Below are 19,926 nucleotides of genomic sequence, written 5' to 3'. Positions count from 1 at the left end.
ACTCACTGACATCCTCAGTGGTGTCTGTCTCATAGTGAGTGGTAACAGACCAGGAACTAACCCTCACACAACCTATTTCTAGAGCTCTTTATATAATACCAGGATCGGACGGTCAGGGTGGTGTCTAGGTCTTCCCAAAATGCTGGCAGCCCAGGAAAGCTAGATAACCTTCCAGTCCTTGTCTAGGAAAATGAGAGCTCTGAGGAATGTAAATGACCAAAGATAAATGCCACTGACCCAGAAAGATTAAAAAACAAAACAAATGTGTACAATTGTTAATCTGGCCTTTTCTGCCACTGGAGGTGGGACTGAGAGGCTATTTAGGAAGCCTTGCTTGACTGACTTTGAGGAAGGATCCAGTGTGATTCCTTTTCTCTACATATCACTTCCCCTTGACTCCATCCCAATATTCTCAGCAGATGTCCTTGCTGCTTATTTCTACATCCCCCACCCACCTGCAAAAAACAAACACAAAAAACAAAATCAAAACCAACAATCTCCACAAGGGCTGAGAGCATGCCTGTTTCTGCTCAGGATTATCTTCTCAATGCTTGGCACACCTGGCACAAAACAGGATAGCAGAGTGCAAGAGACGATTATTAAACTACTGAATATTTCAATGAATCACTTTGTACATTAGTGTGAAATTCCCGTAGCTGGTCAGCCACACCCCCTGACATGAAGCTTACAATTATCTGCCAAGATTCTCTTTCTTCTGTCCTAAGACTCCTCAAATGTCAAGGCTTGAGAGACTATTCTCACTATGTCTTCTCCTCACCTGAAACCTCATGGAATTTCATCTACCACTTATGAGCATATCTATCCTGATAGTCACCATCGCCCCTACTTCTTACAGTGTTAACCAGGTGGTTCTTGGTGTGTATTACACTATTTGTGGAATAGGAAGTTAAAAATATAGTTCTAGGATCTCTCATATGGATGGATCCAAGAAAAAACAGTGGACCCATGATCAAAATCATACCTCAGCTGTGAAATACAGAAGAACGCAGACAGGGAGGTCCTACCTAAGACGTTAATCTTTCTAACGGTATGTATGTCCCTTGCCTAATGTTTGGCCCTTGCCCCTAGCTCTTTAATGATAACCTCTAAGCTCTTGGAATGTCCTGCCAGATAGGGTATCCTTGTCAACATGGGAGTTTCGGGCAACACCAGGTAGTCTATACAATGTGATTTATGATCAGAACTTTGGTTCACAGGGTATTAGTTCGACTTCTAGAGAGGGTGTAGACTAATGTCAACCACACAGGCAGGCAGTCTTGCCTGCATGACAGACACCAATAAAAATCCTGGACACTAAGGCTCAGGTGAGCTTCTCTAGTTGGCAATACTCCATGCACGTTGCCACACATTGTTGCTGGAAGAAGTAAACACTGCATGAACAACTCCACTAGGAGAAGAAAACTGAAAACTCCATGCCCGGTATCTCCTGGACCCTGCCCTATGTGCCTGTTACCTATGCTGCTTTTAATCTTTTTTTGTTATAAGAAACTGTAACAGTGAATAACAGCTTTCCTGAGTTCCATGGATCGTTCTGGCAAATCATCAAACCTAAGAGTGGTCTTGGGAACCTCAGGAGCTGCACAGGGTCCCAGTAAATATTTATAGTAAGGACTAAAGTTACACATATCAGGAAAAAGTCTCTTCCTGAATGCAATTTACAGATTCACTAAAACATCACAATGAAAACCAAAAATACTTAAATGTGTTTGGTAATATATGATCACACAAGACAGTGTATGAGCACTGCTTATAATTCATAGTTATTCAACATGAACATAATACCATCTTACTGTTCATTAGCTTTTATCCATTCAACCTTTTATATTTTATTTTATTTGACCAAGTCTTGCTCTGTCACCAAGGCTGGAGTGCAGTGGCACAATCTCGTCTCACTATAACCTCCGCCTCCCACGTTCAAGCAATTCTCCTTCAGCCTCCTGAAGCTGAGACTACAGGCGCATGCCACCACACTTGGCTAACATTTTGTATTCTAGTAGAGATGGGGTTTCACCATGTTGCCCAGGCTGGTCTGAAACTCCTGAGCTCAGGCAATCCACCCACCTCCGCCCCCAAAGCACTAGGATTACAGGCGTGAGCCACCAAGCCTGGCTGGTTTACTTTTTATTATAACCCTAAACTCTGCTCATGTAGCTGTTTTCCATTAAAAAAAAAATAATAAAATAATACTGTCCATTAGTAAAATGTTTTATGAATGAGTTCTATATTTTTTGTTAAGGATGATAAGATTTTTAAAGTTTTGAGTTAAAGATTTGAAGTTGTTAAATCATAAAGAGAGATGATTGGTGCATGATACATATAGCCAATCATTATCTAATCTCTGCAGTACTTACGCTTGTAAGCAGATGCTTCAGATGGTCGTTTAGAGAAGGACCAACAACAACACTTAGCTGAACTAGGGCATTCAATCCTCTTTCAAACACTTCATCATCCGAATGGACCTGTAAGGTTGGTTAGTTGGGGATGTAGGGGCATCAGGGAAGAGAGGAGAAAAGGAAAGAAAAGACAGATTAGACAAAAGGGTAAGCAAGTAGAGAAAACGGTAAGATTAAACATCTAAAATCAGAAGATAGTCAACAAAACCTAGAATTTTAAAAATAACCTTCAACACAGGACATCTAGAAGCAAAAAGAAAATTTTCCATCTGACTGAAGCATTAACTAAAATATATCTAGCATACAGAAAGACTGATTTGAGGTTGATTACTTCCTCAAATTACTTAAAATGTCCCTTTTTACCTTTAGTACATCCTCTAAAGATGTCTTCAAGTATGTAGTTATCTGGCCCTGAGTAACAGTCCCCTAATTCTGCAAATACATCAAAATCACAGATAAAGAACTAATTTGCATATAATTTGGAGGAAAAAAGACACACAATATTTTAACTACATTACAGCTTTCTTTTCTATCATATGTTTTCAACTATAAAGTACAATGAAATACATGACATACCAGAGCTGCCTTTAGCACAGGAATCAGTCTAGGTAGCAAAGGAACAGCTTTTTCAGAAGCACCTCTGACCAAAAGTAATTCTCTAAAACCCTCCTTTGACACAAAGGTGTATGGATGCTTGGTTTCTCTCAGACCCTGCCAAAGACCAAGAGGAAACATGATTTACTACCCATTTCATTATGGTAATAACAGAAAAATTGAATGTTTACTTGCTTAAACAAAAATCAAGTTTCATTCTTGTTTTCCTAATCATAATTACAATTTCAGCAGTTACAATTTCAGTTACACTGAGAAACTGTGTGACAAAGGGTCCCTTGGTATCCCAAGGGAGACTGGTTCCAGGATCCCAATGGATACCAAAACCTGTGGATACTAAAATTCTTCATATAAAGTAGCACACTATGTGCACATACTCTCATATAGTTTAAATCATCTCTAGATTACTTATAATCCTATTACAATGCAAATGCTTCATAAATAATTTTTATATTTTGTTTTATTTGTATTTTTTATTGTTGCACTGTATTTTTTTTAATAGTTTCTATCTGCAGTTGGTTGAAACCCTAGATGTGGAACCCATGGATAGGAAGGGCCAGCCGTACAGGAGACAGGAGTAATCTCTACCCACAGAAGGGAAGGAAGGGAGAAGAGAGAGAAAAAAATAAGAAAAAGGAAAAGAAAAGAAATGAAAAACAGGGGAGGCAAGAAAAAATATAAAAAGAAAGAGAAAATAGGGAGGAAGGAAAAAGCAGGAAATGGAAGGAGGAAAAGGAAAGGTAAATGAAAATACAGAAAAAAGAAGGGAAACTCACTAGGATAATAAAAACATTTTGTTACGTACACTCAAACACTTTCTGAAAGCAGAGCATATTACTCTGTTTATAACCACTCCTTTATGAATGCACGGCTATGAGACCCACTACATTTAGTGATTTTATGACTTAATAAGTTTCTAAAATAAATTTCCTTCATATTTAAGTATTTTATATTAACATATTTAGAAAGTATTATACTATATGCATTTTAAAGGCATGTTAAGATTTTAAATATCATTTGTAATACTGAAATGCAGTATGAAAATATTTTTTAAAAACTGCAGATCATATCTCACTATGCCTTTCACCCTAAATGCATTAGAAACAATTAGCTAGGACTCTTTTATGATTTTACCAATCACAGTGAGTCAAAAGGGCCATCTGACTTTTTTCAAAATGATAAAGCAAAACAAACAAAATCAACACTAAACTCCTTCAGTTTGACTAATTATCTATGAAGTGAATAAATATAATCAGCTGCAAAATCATGCTTAGAAATACTAATTTTCAACTAATTTGTCCTTCAGACCTAAATATCTGCTTCCAAATAGTAATGAAACATTTCCCTTCCTCAAAGGTGTCATGCTTTTGAAAACCATCCTGCCAAGCACATGGGTATCATTTTGGATCACAGGTTCTATCATCTTAGCAGTGTCCTGTATCCTATTCATTTTAGAGATAACTCTCAGATTAAAAGCTGAAGTGGATTTCAGCCATGGTTCTTCTGTCACTACTTATCTGTTAGAAAATGAGGCCAGGAGAAAGACAAACATCTACTCAATACAGAAAGAAAAGCATTGACATTTGGACAATAGGTACATAAAAAGCTGACTTTAAGCAGAAGTTAGAGTCCCTTTAAAGATATCCCAAATTAAAGCACTCCCTGTACAATGTGATTAGCTACAGTACACTTTCCAAGCTATCACCAGTTTTGATTAGTCTAAAAACAAAAAACAAAAAACAACAACAACAACAACAAAAACATGGTTTGCTACCCGGTACAAAAGGCTTAAAGTTTAAATAAGAACTAAGGAAACATTACAAATTTTGTGTGTGTGTGTGTGTGTGTGTGTGTGTGTGTGTTTGAGACAGCATCTCACTCTACTGTGCCTGGCTAACATGAATTTTTTTTTCTTTTGTAGAAACAGGGTCTCCCTATGTTGCTCAAGCTGGTCTCAAACTTCTGGGCTCAATTGATCCTCCCGCCTTGGCCTCCTAAAGTGCTGGGATTACAAGCATGAGCCACAGTACCCAATCTAACCTTTAATGCCAACTTCAGAACTGAATTTCAAAATAGGCTACCTGTAAAAATATACTACCTGTAATACTAAGCAATAAATTAAGAAAAACAAAAACTTATAGTTTTTGCTAGTAACTGGTTAGTTTACCCTTAAGAGAGTAAACATATTTGGAAAATTAAAGGAGGAACTAGAGACTTTGATGTTTCATTTTAATTAAAGAATCTCAATTGGAAAAATTACTTTTTTCTCTTCTGCTCCCACTTGGTCCTCCCCACAGGTTTTATAGGAAAGGCAAATGATATTAACCTAAAAAGGTACTGCCATGTTTATAGAGTAAGTTACACAGTAGTAACTAATCTAAGTAAAACTATCAGTGAAAGAACTCAGGTGTTTTATTACTAATATCACCCAAACTCGAATCATTTGTTTCTTACTAATGACAACAAAATGATCCTTAACTTTTAACAAGGCAAGTAATTAAAAGTTTAAATACAAGACAGCTGGTTAATTCATTGCTCTACTTCTGATTCTAATTCTAGGAATAAAATTCATAGAAGATAGCAATGATTCACTTGAAGCTAAGACTCCACCAACATTTTTCCTGACACAAATGTTAAACTATATAAAGAAAGCTATCAAAAGTTTTTTTTTTTTTTTTTTTTTAAATAGCCTATAAAACTACCTCCATGATATTGTACTGGAAATGTACAAGTAAAGCAGAGAGCTGGAGTGTTCTCCAAAAGAACACTTAGGTAGATAGTCTCAATTCCCTAAGAAACACATCATGTCAACACAATTGGTTGTACACAGAACCACTTACCACTATCTGACAGTTTTCAGTTTAATCCCGGATGTTTCCCTGATTTCACTACTACCAAAAAATCTCTCTCCTCATTATGAGTCCACGTATTTTTTTAAATAAGTACAAATATTTCATCCAGTTATCTATAAATCCCTATGCAGACTAATTCCATGTTTACAAAGCTGATTAATCAATTTCAAATAACTATATAAGAATCATAATTATTTCCTAAGGGGGTGTGGTGTTTCAATGCCTATTGTGTGCTTCCTTTTTCAAAAGCACAGAATGAAATTTACTGACAAGCTACAAAGTAACATTTAATGCAATTTTTAACATTTTTTTCCTAATAGAAGAGATAGCATATTTACCTCGGCTAAAGTAATAAGAAGTGGATCAAATGAAAGACTTTCAGGAGGACATTCCCACTGTAATCTGTGTTTTACTGAACCATGTACCAATCTAAAATATAAAAGTCAGTGAATGCAACAAGAAAAGTATAATTCTATATTAAGCAGGTATCATCTAACATAGAGCATAACCATATTAGAACAAGGACATTTTACAAAGCAATGTCAATAATCCTACAAAATCCTACTCTTTCAGCAAAAGTGACCCCACATGGGTTAAGGTTACAGTTTTGGTGCTTAAGCATGTTGCTGTCTGTGAATCTTAACGCAAACGTTCCAGGTGATATCTTTTGGTAATATGACACAGTAGGTAATCTACAGAAATGAAAAAATGCAAACAAAATGTAGTAATTATTAAAAATGTTGTACAAGGAACATTCTTTTTCAGATATAGATCATGTAACCCTAACACTAACAACCTGAAGGCAAAACCAAGTTTTCTCCCTGTTAAAGAGAAGAAAACTGAGGCCAGGAAGGTAAAATGGCCCATTCAGGGTTACAAAGTGGTGGCCCCTGAATTAGGGTTTCCGCCTCTTTTAACTGTTTTTTTTTTTGCTTTGTTTTGTTTTTGTGATGGAGTTTCGCTCTTGTTGCCCAGGCTCAAGTGCAATGGCACAATCTTGGCTCACCACCACCTCTGCCTCCCAGGTTCAAGCAATTTTCCTGCCTCAGCCTCCTGAGTAGCTGGGATTACAGGCATGTGCCACCACACCCGGCTTGCCTTTTTTTTTTTAGTAGAGATGGGGTTCCTCCATGTTGGTCAGGCTGGTCTCGAACTCCTGACCTCAGGTGATCCACCTGCCTTGGCCTCCCAAAGTGCTGGGATTACAGCCTTTATTGAGGAATAACTGATTTGCAATAAACTGCACATATTTAATGTATACAATTTGGTATGTTTCTATGTACAAATACACTCAAGGAACTGTCATCACAATCATGATAGTGAACTTAATCCATCAACCTAAATGCTTCTCTGAACTCCTTTGTAATGTTCTCAACTTCTTGACTCCTTTAGGCTTATTTTCATAAGAGCAAGACGTCTCTGTAAAATTGTTTTTACATTTTTGCAACAATAAATTGTTGAGGGGTGGGGAGTAGAGAGTTAAGAACCTTTAAATAGGGTTTCAAATCAGAATCTAAATATGAAATAACAATAAACTGAAGAGTATTTATTGAGCTTATTTTTCACTCCAAATCTGAAAATACCATTAAAAAACTAGATTTAACTTTGGAACAAAAATAAATAAATGCTGTAATCCTTTCCACAATCAAAATAAAATTTTCTATCATCTAGAACAGGCTAAAACTGGATGTACTCTGAAGAAATGCTTTATAGAAATAAATCATAAAATGATATATTATCCATAGTCTGTATTTTTAAAAAAATAGTTCTGACATCTGTCTAGAAAGGCAGCAAGAATTATATCCAAAAGGAAGCAAAAACGGCCATATGTATTTATTATGAAACAGAAACAATTTCATTAAATTGACAACTTTCATTTTACCAACAAGATAGGATATTTTTTAATTTGCAACTTGCTCAAGTCTGTGAATGCTTAAATTGCTTATTTCAGAAAAAGGGTTTATGTAAATTTCTTAAACTAATTGATGGTTTATCATATATCCCAATAACTGTATTTTGGAATTAAAATGGTTATCTTCAACAACATCCAGGGATCTATAACAGTCCAAAAGAAAGTGTGAATACAGTCACCTTTATTTCAACCTCACTAGTAAATAAAACTTATAATACATTTAAACTAAACTGTATTGATTTTACTCAAATGATTTTGAATAATTTGGTCAGTTATAAATTGTATTGATTTTACCTGCAAGGAATACCTCCTTTAGAGTAAATAGCTGCAAATGCAGAAGGCGCTCGTGACTGTTCACCAAACTAAAATAAAAAATGAAAATATTACTATCACTCATACTTCTGAGGTCAGACGCACACAGCCATCTTGCTTTTCAAACCACCAAGCTGGTATCAAAGTGTATCATTTCTACCCCGCAACACAATTGAGAAAAATTGTCAATTCTCTCACTATTAGAATACCACAACTACACTTTGTACATCTTTTTTCCCCTAACGATTCAGAATGCTTGAAGGCGGCTGAAACCACATATTGATTGTTCTACCCTCTTCCCACTGTGACCCTTCAAGGTAAGGACTCTATGGAGAAGGGGTGTTAAGTACAGGAAAAGTATATTTGTTTTTTGCCTCCTGCACATCTCCTACTTTGTCCTCCAGCCAAATACAGATGGTGTAGGTAGTCACATTTCTCCAAACTAGCTTTAGGCTTCTATAAAAAACAAAGGATTACACTGGGCAGGAGGGAGAGAATTGAAGATGGAGAAGATTCTCACAAATACATGCCTGGATGTATTCTTTTAGATATATAACTTCATAACCTTTCAGTTTTGCTATATCTGAATAGATTGATTTTATACCTACTCTCAAAGATGATTTAAGGGATGGTTAATCTCAACAATCAAACAATCACAGCAAAAATAATTTCAATATAATAAGAGACTTAAAGAGGATTTAGGAACAAAAAGTAAATATTTTATCACATGGTACTTTTAATATATAATCAAATGAAAAAATAGTTGCCTGAATTACAAAATATAAATTGACTTGTTTTAAAGACATAACTACATAATGTTTTTCAAGTCACACACAGTGGTAGTTTTAAAATGTCCTTAAAAAGTTTAGAATCAGCTCTTTTTTCCTCTAGAAAAGCATGAGTTTTGAGTAAAAGCACACATGAGAAAATTCATTCAAGTTAAATTATAATAAAAGATTGATTTCTGGCCGGGCGCGGTGGCTCAAGCCTGTAATCCCAGCACTTTGGGAGGCTGAGGCGGGTGGATCACGAGGTCAGGAGATAGAGACCATCCTGGCTAACATGGTGAAACCCCATCTCTACTAAAAATACAAAAAATTAGCCAGGCATGGTGGCAGGTGCCTGTAGTCCTAGCTACTCGGGAGGCTGAGGCGGCAGGCGAATGGCGTGAATCCGGGAGGCAGAGCTTGCAGTGAGCCCAGATCATGCCACTGCACTCCAGCACGGGCAACAGGGCAAGATGCCGTCTCAAAAAAAAAAAAAAAAAAGATTCATTTCCAGGACTCAATCCATGTTATGTGTAACAATTCACAAGAGGAATATTTCACTTATCTAGTTACAATTTCTGCTAACAAAGAAATACAAGTTTTAAAAATTATTTTCAAGTAATAAACATATTAGGTAAGAAAGTTATTTGAAAAAAGAGAATAGAAGATGGAGAAGATTCTCACAAATATATGCCTGGATGTATGTATTTGAAAAAAGTGCTACACATATTGGGGAAAAAATTAAGACAAATTAGTACTATACTCTCAACATATTTTACTTCTACCACCTACAAGCAAACGATCTTTTTGGCCCTTACAGATCATGAAAATAATCCCTAAATTTTCAAAATACCCACAGAGACTACATTTCTGATTGAAATGTTAAACAATTCCTTTGCCTTTCTATTTTGTTCTAGAGATAATCATGGTTTCATCTTCCATGTCCCACAAAATCAGAATTTTTTTATGAATGGATTACTTTTATTGATTTTAACCAAATTTTACCAAGTCTAAAGGGAAAAATGTGATCCCATTCAATTTTTAATAATTTCAGGCCATAGTTCAACTCTGCATTAATGTTATATACCATACTATACTGAATTAGCATTTCAAAAAGTTTAACTCAAATATTCAAAATATTAATGTGCATAAATCACAATAGTGAATTCACATAAAATGAACACACCTGTTTATTAACAGAGTTGAAAAATCTGAAAGTTTCCAGCACACCAGATGCCTCCACTGCCTCTCCCAAATCTCTACTACCTTTCGTCCAGAGGTAAATATTATTCTGACTTCCAACTCATTTTAGATTGGTAGCCTTTACATATCTTAGACATGCTTATCTCAGGTCAAATTATTCAACTATTTCCCAAAACTTTCCTCAATTTTTACTAAAACTTAGGACTAAGGTCATTAAATATTATTAATTCAAAAAGTACTTATTTAAAGAGACGAAGAAAATTGAAGCGTCACCACAAACTCCCTCAACTAAATATAAGCAAAGGAAGTGAGAGCAACAAGATTATTAGGGCCTTCTTCAGGTATTCAATTTCCTTGACACTGAAGATTACAGAAAGAAGCAAAGGAACATAGCCGCTCCAACTATTTTTCACTTTTCTTTTATCAAGCCAGACACTCCTTCCATCTTGGAGAGCTCACTATACCCTTACTTCCTTAAGTACCTGCCATACTCTACCTACCATCAAAGTCAGTCAGGAGCTTCAGCCACTCTCACAATTCCCTTCGAAAGCTGAAATCACTAATATCTCACCCTGAGTTGAGCACGGGGCAAATAACACCTGGTGCTGTTGCACAGGTGTGTTCACTTCTTTTTTTATTACATAAATCCCATGTTTATTAAATCTCATTAAATTGTTAGGAAAGGGCAAAGGAGGCTAGTACTACAATTAGGATTTCTAGTGGAGCTAATTTACAGAATACAGAGGAACAGTCAGAGACCTTTATGCAACTATGGAAGCACGAAAAGCATTCTGTGGCAACTGAATACAAGTTTATTCATTGGGAAGTAAAACAACACTGCAAATAAAATCTAAAGCTAAAGTGCAATTTTCTATGCACTACAATGCGATAACCCAAAGAGGTTAACTTCTGTGTCTCCTTACCTCCATACTCACTCCCACATGTGACTGATTATCTCAGTACCTCATCATCATAACCACAGGCCGTTCCTCATCATTAGCTCAAAACTAGTAAAGGGACAAAACTCAAGACAGCATCCAGAATTGTTGAATACTGTGTGAAATGCCTTTAAAAAATCTACTGAGTTAGGAGTAGTTTTGGACCTACCGGGTTAATTGTTTTAGGGTTCAGTTTATCACTTGGTCGAGGATGAAGTTTTCTTGCAGACTCTGGAGAACTGGTTGACAGTGAGGATTTGCTTCCTTGAACTGCATTCCTGTGTTTTATCTGTGTGCTTGATGATGTCCTCTGATCATAGTCACCTGGACAAAACAGAACATCAATAAAAAACCAGGTAAAAGCAATAAAGTTCACCTTGCATCCATCTGTAACACATAAAGTGCCATTAACAAACTTGGCCTCTTCACTTAAAACACAAAGCTCTGTACCTCTTGCTCTGTTTTTCAACTGTGTACCTCCAGAGCCCTCCGATTTCCGCATTGCTTCCCCTTCACTCCTGCAGTTAAAAAAAAAAAAAAAGTTGATTTCAAAATTCGTTTGGAGGAGCATTTGTTATCAATACAAAGACCAAACCAGAACAGAGTATACAATTATATAATACAGTAAAAGATACACAAAAAAGTTGATATGGAGCAAAATACTGGAAAAGACTAATGAGAAAACATGAAATTATGTCAACTTCAATAGTATCAGTAACAGCAAAATAATCATCTCCAAGAAAATGATGTACAAAAGTCAACTTTTTTTCCATTCAAATTGTCAAAATAAACTGTTAGAAACTCACTTCCAATCCTTAGCCACATTAGAAAACACAGACTAGATTTCTGAAAGGAGTGGTTGACACATCCCCTATCATCCTCTCCACCTTCTCTGGCTTATTTCCGAAGTTCCAAATGTTAACATGTGCACATCAAGCTCTACTTTTCCAGTGACATAATGAACTCTCCTATCCAATGTATCACAAGCTCCTTAAACTTAATATAACTAAAACCGAGGTTGTCACACTGAAGTTATGAATCCCTTGTTAGCCCAGGGTACCACCAGTTTTCTGGTTCTCATACTGAAAACCAGAATCACCATTGTTTCCTTTTCCTTCATTTCCTACACTCAATGCTACATGTTGTGATGACAAAGAGCGAGCTTTGGGCTCAAATATGGGTCTACATCTCAGTTCTACCAATTATGAAGTTTATGAATTTAGGCAGATTTAACCTCCCTGAACCTCGACTTCCTGACCTGTTTAAAGAGGGAAATAAAAGCCTATCAAGGTTTTCTGGGGGAGTAAATGAAATTATCTCTCAAGTTACTCACCCACGGAATACTGGTTCACTTTTCCCTTACACAGTTCCTTTTTTTCTGCTAATGGAGGACTCTAGTTCATATCCCAAGGTTTCCAGCTAATCCAGTCAATTTCTACAATTGTGTATCTCCAGCAAGGAATACACACACACACACACACACTTACACCCTAGTGCCTACTGGTATTTTTAGGCCAAGCTTCATTCCCAACTTACATGAAGCCTTTCCTGATCTTGGTTTTTCAAATGCATATTTCTATGGCATTCTGATTTCTATCCTGTGTCCTTATTTCTGCTTGATTACTCTGTTCCCTCACTTCCATGACAACTAGTTACTCTATTAGCACGTGTCTCACTTTAATGCCTTTAATAATGACTGCCTCTCAAGTATAGCGTAAGATCTTCCCTTAGGACAACACAGGTAAAGTCCTCTTCCACCTCCAAATGACAGCTTTTCAAATATTTGATGGCATTAACTCTTAACTCCTTCATTTTTTCTTCCTCAGGATAAACACTGATACTTTTTAAAATTATTCCTCACATGAAATGCTTTTAATCCACTTAACAAATTAGAAATCCTCAAAAGGAGGACAAATAGCCAGATATCTCAAACATGATATACCAGCTTAAAGTCTGATACCATGCAAAGATAAACTAAATGTAAACTTGCTTCTGCACACTGAATAATTTCAATTTCCTTGATTTAATACACTGATCTCATTTATCTCATTCCACTACCAGCAGATGACTTATTTCCCAGTTATCACACTTCACCTTCATCCCCAGAGCATTTTCTAGTACTATGGTAATTAAAATCTCATTAAAGTTGTCAGATAATATTCTAAAATAAGCTGAGAGAAGCTTCAAATATGTTAACCTACTATCGTACTTCTGTGATCATTCAACAAGTATTTAATATGGTGCCTGACTTTTGTTTTGAGAAGCTCCTGGAGGGGGAACAACACAAGTTTCTGTTGGAAAAAAAAAAAAAAAATACATCAGTTTCCTCAACTCCATAATTGGGCATAATTACAGGAACTACTTTAAGTGTTGATGAAGACTAATACGAATATATGTAAAACAACATTTCTATAATGGTTGGCATACAGTAAGGGCCACATGAGTCTTAGCTATTATTATAATTTTCTTTACAAGGGTACAAAGTGTTCTTCTTTAGTATCACTAACAACAGTGTGACCAAATGTTTTCTCCTTCTTAAAAAATTTGGTTTAACATCTTGGGCTACATCCATTTGAAGACCAGGTGAGTTCAATTTCTTTTGATCATCAATTGTTAACAGCTGCAACAGATGAACACGAAGCAAAGATGCGTACCCACAGACATAACAAATGCATAGGCAGCCACATCAAATTATGATGCACATTTTTCAATACTACCTACCAATTCAGTAGAAGTTTTGGATGGAATTTTATAGTTAAATTTCTATCTTCCTTCACGTCAAAAAGTTGTTCCTGTAACAAACCAATGGGAAGGTGTTGCATTATATTTTGAATGAGTTCAGAAAGTCACCAAAACTCATTTGAAAAAGTCTTATACATGCTAGAAAATTGAGCTTCTACAGTTTGAGTATACAGGACAATTTTTAAGTACAATATACTTATATAATTTTCAGCAATAAATACACATACAGTAATGCAAACATGTATACATTCCCTTTCAGAATTCTGTATTAGTTTCTTTCCAAAGCAATTGCTTTTTCACTTTTTTATCTTTTACCTTAAGGACAAATTACAGTTGGCTCTCCGTATACGCGGGTTGGACATCTATAGATTGACCCAACCACGGATACGGAGAGCAGACTGGGGGACTTCAACATGGGTGGATTTGGGTATCTGAAAGAGACTGGGGGGAGGGAGGGAGTCCTGGAGCCAATCCTCCACGCACACCAAGGGACAACTGGAAGTGTGGTCAATTTTTAAACATAACCACCTGGGAGCATACCACTGACAAGCCTGGAGTATGAGTTGTGAAAGAAAGTTTAATAAATCGTATCCTTGGTAACTCCTCTTCCAAGTGGCTTTCCATTAAATAACATGTGAAGGATGGTGTAAAGGGGCAGTGATGGGAAGAAGCGAAGCAGTAAGAACTATTTTGTGTTATAAATATTATCAAGGTCACCGCTCATTCTTTTACAAAACAAGATAAAGGTTCTAATTATAGATATTAGAATCCATAAATCCACTTAATCTGGAACTAAACTACGTCACAATATCAGAAAGCAAACAAACCACCCTATGAAGCCCACACATTCCCCTTAAAGCTTCCTTGGCTGCTACAGGTCATCTATCTACAAGGGACTGCCGGCATCTTTGTCAATGGTAGAAAAGTGTACTTTCTATCATTGTTTGGACAGCTGATATAGCCTATTTCTTTCCCTGTATGTACTTTCTCCTGTACTCAGCTTTTAGACCACTGAACTAAAAAAATTCTCAGTCAGCAGAGGCCACATTTTTTTCCTGCTTTCTAATCCAGGTCTAGAAAGTTCCAAACGTGTAAGAGCCCCACTAAAGAAACCATGTTCCATTTGTAAAGCTCTGTCAAATTCTAAAAGACCCAGAGCCCAACAGTCACTTATCCCAATCCCTTTGTTTAACCACAAATTCAAAGGGCCAGTATTAGGGGTCGCAGAATCTGCTTAGGGGTCTTAGAATCAACTTTCCATCTTCCCAGCCACCCCTCCTACACTCACTTCTAGATACTTAAAGACCAGTCCAGGGCCAGGATGCTATCAAAGTTAGCAAAAGAGGAAGACACAGGAGAAAAAAAAAAAAAAAAAAAAAAAAGAAAAAACAGATTATTTAAATGGGCCGAGGGAGGAGGAGTTTACCAGTTTTAATTAAGGTTAACGAAGGATACTCTCGACAGACCCTCTACCCCAGGAAAGGAGGGGCACACTCCAAGTGCTCACGATCTCAAGGGTCCTTAGCAACGGGGTCCCAGGGCCCTAGCCACAGATCAGGAAGCAAACCGGCTTGGCCGACAGCGCGGACTGGACACCCGTACCCGCGGTTCACGGCTCTGGGGACTCGTTCCTACCGCGCCTCTCTCCCGCCGCGACCGGCACACAAGCTGCCCCCCCACCGGGGGCCGGGGGAGCTTATGCCCCGCACTCGGTGGGCCAACAGCCGCGGCCACTGCCACCGAGCGCCGGCCTTCGGGGAAATAAGGCTCCGCGCGGCCCGTCCCCGAATCTCGTCGCGCCGCGCAAAGACGTCAGACGCACGCTGCGTCTTCTAAACCAATAGTAAGAGGTCGCGGAGTAGCCCCCGGAAGAGGGTTGCCCAGGCAACCAGCCGCCAGGTGTTCAGCGAGCAGCTCACGAACTACAGACGCTGTCTCTGGCGACAAAGGAGCACCTGGTGGAGGATGTTTTTCGACTAAGAGGTCCAGAGAGCAGAGGGAAGATGACGGGTTCCCAGTCGCCTGCGCCCTAACCTCTCTCCAACCCATGCGCTTAACTCCTAAACGCTTTTCTCGCACACTTAATACGCATTGTTCCTCAACTATCTTACCCTAGATACCCGGAGAGCTGAAGACTGTGAACTCCTCCCCCCGAGTCTTCAGGGGTGAGAGCCAAAGCCATCTGCATGCCCAGCTGTGGGATTTTCTTGTAGTTTCCTGTCCTATCTGGCTAACTCATAAGCCTAGCTGTGGAAATTCGTTTCCTGTCATATTGTATGAATCTCATATGTTATTGCATTCTTCACAGTATATCCGCATTTAAGTAGTAAAAAGCATGATTTTGTGCTCAACATCATAACAAAACTGATGCTGCAGGAAAATGCATGTTCCCTTGCATTGCGTGTTCCACCAGCAACAATTTGGGTTGTCATAGTTAAGTCCAAGCCCTTTGGACCTGTCCACTGCACTCCTCTGTAGCATCCTCTACTGTTGCCAACCCAAAGCCCTAACTTTTTGCGTAGGTAACACTAAATTGGCATTATCTGAGCACTCGAGGCTATGTAATCCTTTTGTGCTCGTGTAGCTCCATCCTTGCTTCCTGCCCAGCACCCCAGAAGCATCTTCATTAGACTGTGAGTTTCTTCAGGATAATGCCTTTATCTTTGCCCTTTTTGTTTCTCCGGCTTCAAGCATAATGCGGTGGGTATTCAAGAAATGCCCTCTGAATGAATAAAATGAATGAATAAATTCTGTCTATAATTTCTCTAATGTTCTGTGAACCTTGCATACAAATCTAAATTTTAAAATTTATTATAAAGTATTTACCTTTCTTTCTCACTAGATTGAAATTGTCCTTATAGCTTTTCTATCCCCAATGCCTAGCGCACTGCATGCTTAACTAACGTTTTTCTTTAAAAGGAAAAGAACAATTTTTTTAAAATCTTGTATCCTGTATCTTCGGCTACTTTTACTTTATAATCTCTCCTCTCCAGCTTCCTCAAGACCTATTATATTTTCCTTACCCTTAGCATCTTCAGTGTTGGACTCAGCAGAGCTCCTAGTTCGTGACCTTTTAACCCCTCCTCCCTGTACTGTAAGAATGATTTGTATTCAGTATTGCAGAGGAATGATATGCATATACGTTCTGGAGTTAGGCTATCTAAAACTCACCTCCACGCCTTATCAGCTATGAGTCCTTGGGGTTGACAACCCCTACAAGCCTCCATTTCCTCTTCATCATTGGGTTCTTGTGAGACTGAAATTTAAGAGCACAAATACCTGACACATAGGAAGTACTCAATATGTATTGACTAGTGCAATTATTCAGGTGAAAGCAAATTAAGACTAACATAGAGGACATCGTAAGTGGCAAAAGTCCCATGCTATGTGTTGGTGTATGAACCATGGACGATGATATGGATTTTTCATATCTTTATAATAACCACAATTAGTATAAGCTGCTCCTAATCACAAATAAAACAGCCTCTTCTAAACTTTGTCATCATTTTAGACAATGAACAGAAAACATGCTCCTTGGCATTGCAACTCTATCAGGGTATTATGCAGTAAGTGGTGGGTGCTTTGTTGAACACACTAGTTTGACAAGCCTGTGAGGCATCCTGCGGGAGCTAACTAGCATACAGTTGGATCTGCTCGTCTAGAGGGCAGGAAAGAGACCTGGGCGCACAGCTATGGATTTTAGAGCCGTCAGCATATGTAGACGCTGAGTTGGGCCATAGGGGTAAAATACCTTCTGAGGAAAGCTCACAGTGTGTGAGAAACAGAGCACTGATTGTGGACTTTTGTCTTCTATTCAGGTTTTAAGATTTAATTTTCTATTTAAGAGAGAATGGGATGAGGGAAAGAAGGTGACCTATTTGTCTAGCAGTATGATAAATGATTCTGAAAAGACAGAATATGCCATATATTTTCTGTTTGCTCTTGTATAGGTACACTCTTCCCTTTGTCCTGTTACTTGCTCTGGGATGCTGATCGGTATGAACTATATCAACAAGGCTCCAATGCCTTCTGGTTTCTGACTGGGTTTGGCGGCTGAAGAACACTAATAGGAGATTAGAGAATTAGAGGAAAGTGAAGTCAGAGTATTCATTCTCCTGCTCCTATCCTTAAGGGGTTCCCTAAAGCTGGTCATACCCATAAGTGAAGGTCACATCTTTCTGCTATGGTCTGATTGTTTCTCTTCCTTCAAAATTCATAGGTTGAAATCCTAACTCCCAAGGTGATGGTATTTGGAGGCGGGGCTTTGGGGGTGGTGATGAAGTCATAGGGTTGGAGCACTCATGAATGGAATTAGTGCCCTAATAATAGAGGCCTGAGAGAGAACCCTCACTCCTTCCACTATGTGAGGACACAGTGAAACAATTTCATCTGTGAATCAGAAAGTAGGCCCTTACCAGACACTGAATCTGTCAGCACTTTGATGTGGACTTCCCAGCCTCCAGAACCGTGAGAAATCAATTTCTGTTGTTTATAAGCCACCCAATGTATGGTATTTCACTATAGCAGCCCAAATGGACTCAGAAACTTTCTAAATGTCAAACTTCAGTTCTAGGCACAAAATCTCAGAGGCTACTATCTCTAGATTACTGTACTGTCTGTGTGATTCCCTGTACCTTTATAAGTGAAATTTCTTCAAATTGTCCTATTTTTAATTTGTTACTCCATATTACATAACATTATGAATTAGGTAATAAATCTAACCAAAATAAACCACTCAGGATGATTTTTTTTCTCATTGTCCTGGTTCTCATTGTCTTGTGAAAAAATTATTCATTATTTATTTATTTACATTTAAGCCACCAAGCATTTTTAAGAAAATGTTGTCTTAGTTCTTGTAAAGAAAATCTCCTCCTTTTTATACTAATTACAGACAGAGCAATCATTCCCAATGATTATTCCCAAGTCCTATCATTGAGAAATGAGATACAAGAAATTTGTATAATTTCCAGCACACTTTGTCAGGAAATGTTAGACATCATCATTATAAAGTCATTGAGTGTCCGCTTGCACATGGAACAAATTAAGCAGTGATAATGGCTCCTCAGGTGAAAGCAAATGAAATCAACATGAGTGAGCATATAAGGTAGCATTGGCCAATAGAAAAGTGATGCAAGTCACATAATACAATTTTAAATTGCCCAGTAGGCATATTTTTTTAAGGTGGAAAGAGTCATGTGAAAGTAATTTTAGTGGTATATTTTTATTAAGCCAATATGTTATGGCTTTATTAAGCCAAAATATTATCACTTCAACTTGCAATAAATATAAACACTATTAATGTGACATTTTACATTCTTGTTATTTGTGCTAGGTCTTCAAAAGCTGGTGTGTATTTTACATGTATAGCACATTTCAGTCCATACTAGCCACATTTCAAATATTCAATAACCACAGATGGCTAGTGGCTACCGTATTGGAGAGCACAGAAAGCTGTGGCCACTGAGAGTTGAGCAAACACAGAATGAAGTCAATAGATGTGTCAAATAGCTAGAGAGTTCATACTGTTTGTACAACACACTATTAGATGTTTGAGGATCAATCCAAATGTCAAGGATATGAATTGGGTATGAACCTCAGACTACAGAGTCAGTGCAATTAACACCTTCCTTTATGATTCACAGTACTATTCACTTTCTTTTACAAATGTCTTTTCTTTCCATGAAAGAAGCTTACCCTTCCTCTCCTTGGAATTGTGCTGAGAGGATGAGGCTTGGAAGAGTGTGGCATCTGGTCCTCTGCTGTCATCTGCTGGGATATACGTACTTTGGTCTTTCTGGTCCTCAGTCATTTATCCTTCATTCATGTAGATTGCTCATGTCTGTTTTTCCTTCCAGGTTCTCATTGAGAGCTAATTCCAGTCTCCTTTTAACTATCCAGGAGGTAGTCTATTCTTCCAATCTGAAGCCAAATAAATTCAGCTGTTAGTTTCTACCTTGTAGAAACCATGGGAACCTCTGAGGTTGCTGTAGAGTCTTTTGTCTAGACATACTATAAGGCCATTTCTTCTCATACTATACCCTAAGTTCATGGGTATCTAGGCCCTCATTAGTTCTGGGGCATTGCCCTGGCAGGAGGATGGAGGATGGAAAGGACAGGGCATATTGTCTCTTTGCTCTCAGATCTAGAGCTTGACTCTGACTGATGACATATTCT

General features: G+C 37.8%; 1 protein-coding gene across 8 annotated transcripts in view; it reads right to left on the bottom strand.

Annotated features, from left to right (window-relative positions):
* PACRGL (parkin coregulated like) overlaps positions 1–19,679 on the bottom strand; it is a 47,815-nt gene extending 28,136 nt beyond the window's left edge. For 2 of the 8 annotated variants that reach the window (XM_025385258.1, XM_025385260.1), the window contains exons 1-7: positions 15,179–15,559; positions 11,461–11,528; positions 11,180–11,334; positions 8,085–8,152; positions 6,217–6,307; positions 2,991–3,125; positions 2,373–2,480 (exon numbers count right to left, since the gene is read on the bottom strand). In XM_025385258.1, the coding sequence (XP_025241043.1) occupies positions 2,373–2,480; positions 2,991–3,125; positions 6,217–6,307; positions 8,085–8,152; positions 11,180–11,334; positions 11,461–11,512 (609 nt within the window). In that variant the 5' untranslated portion in view covers positions 11,513–11,528; positions 15,179–15,559. Of the gene's footprint in view, positions 1–2,372; positions 2,481–2,990; positions 3,126–6,216; positions 6,308–8,084; positions 8,153–11,179; positions 11,335–11,460; positions 11,529–13,211; positions 13,302–13,731; positions 13,803–15,178; positions 15,560–19,446 lie in introns of those variants that run through there. The other 6 variants (XM_025385257.1, XM_025385259.1, XR_003119421.1 and 3 more) reach the window with 6 other exon arrangements.
* Between the last annotated feature and the right edge of the window lie 247 nt (positions 19,680–19,926).

The sequence above is a fragment of the Theropithecus gelada genome, chromosome 5 (genome assembly GCF_003255815.1).
Source record: "Theropithecus gelada isolate Dixy chromosome 5, Tgel_1.0, whole genome shotgun sequence".
In the NCBI taxonomy this organism is placed as follows: domain Eukaryota; kingdom Metazoa; phylum Chordata; class Mammalia; order Primates; family Cercopithecidae; genus Theropithecus; species Theropithecus gelada.
Note: the sequence above shows the minus strand (reverse complement) of the source record. Positions and strands in the feature narration are given on the sequence as shown.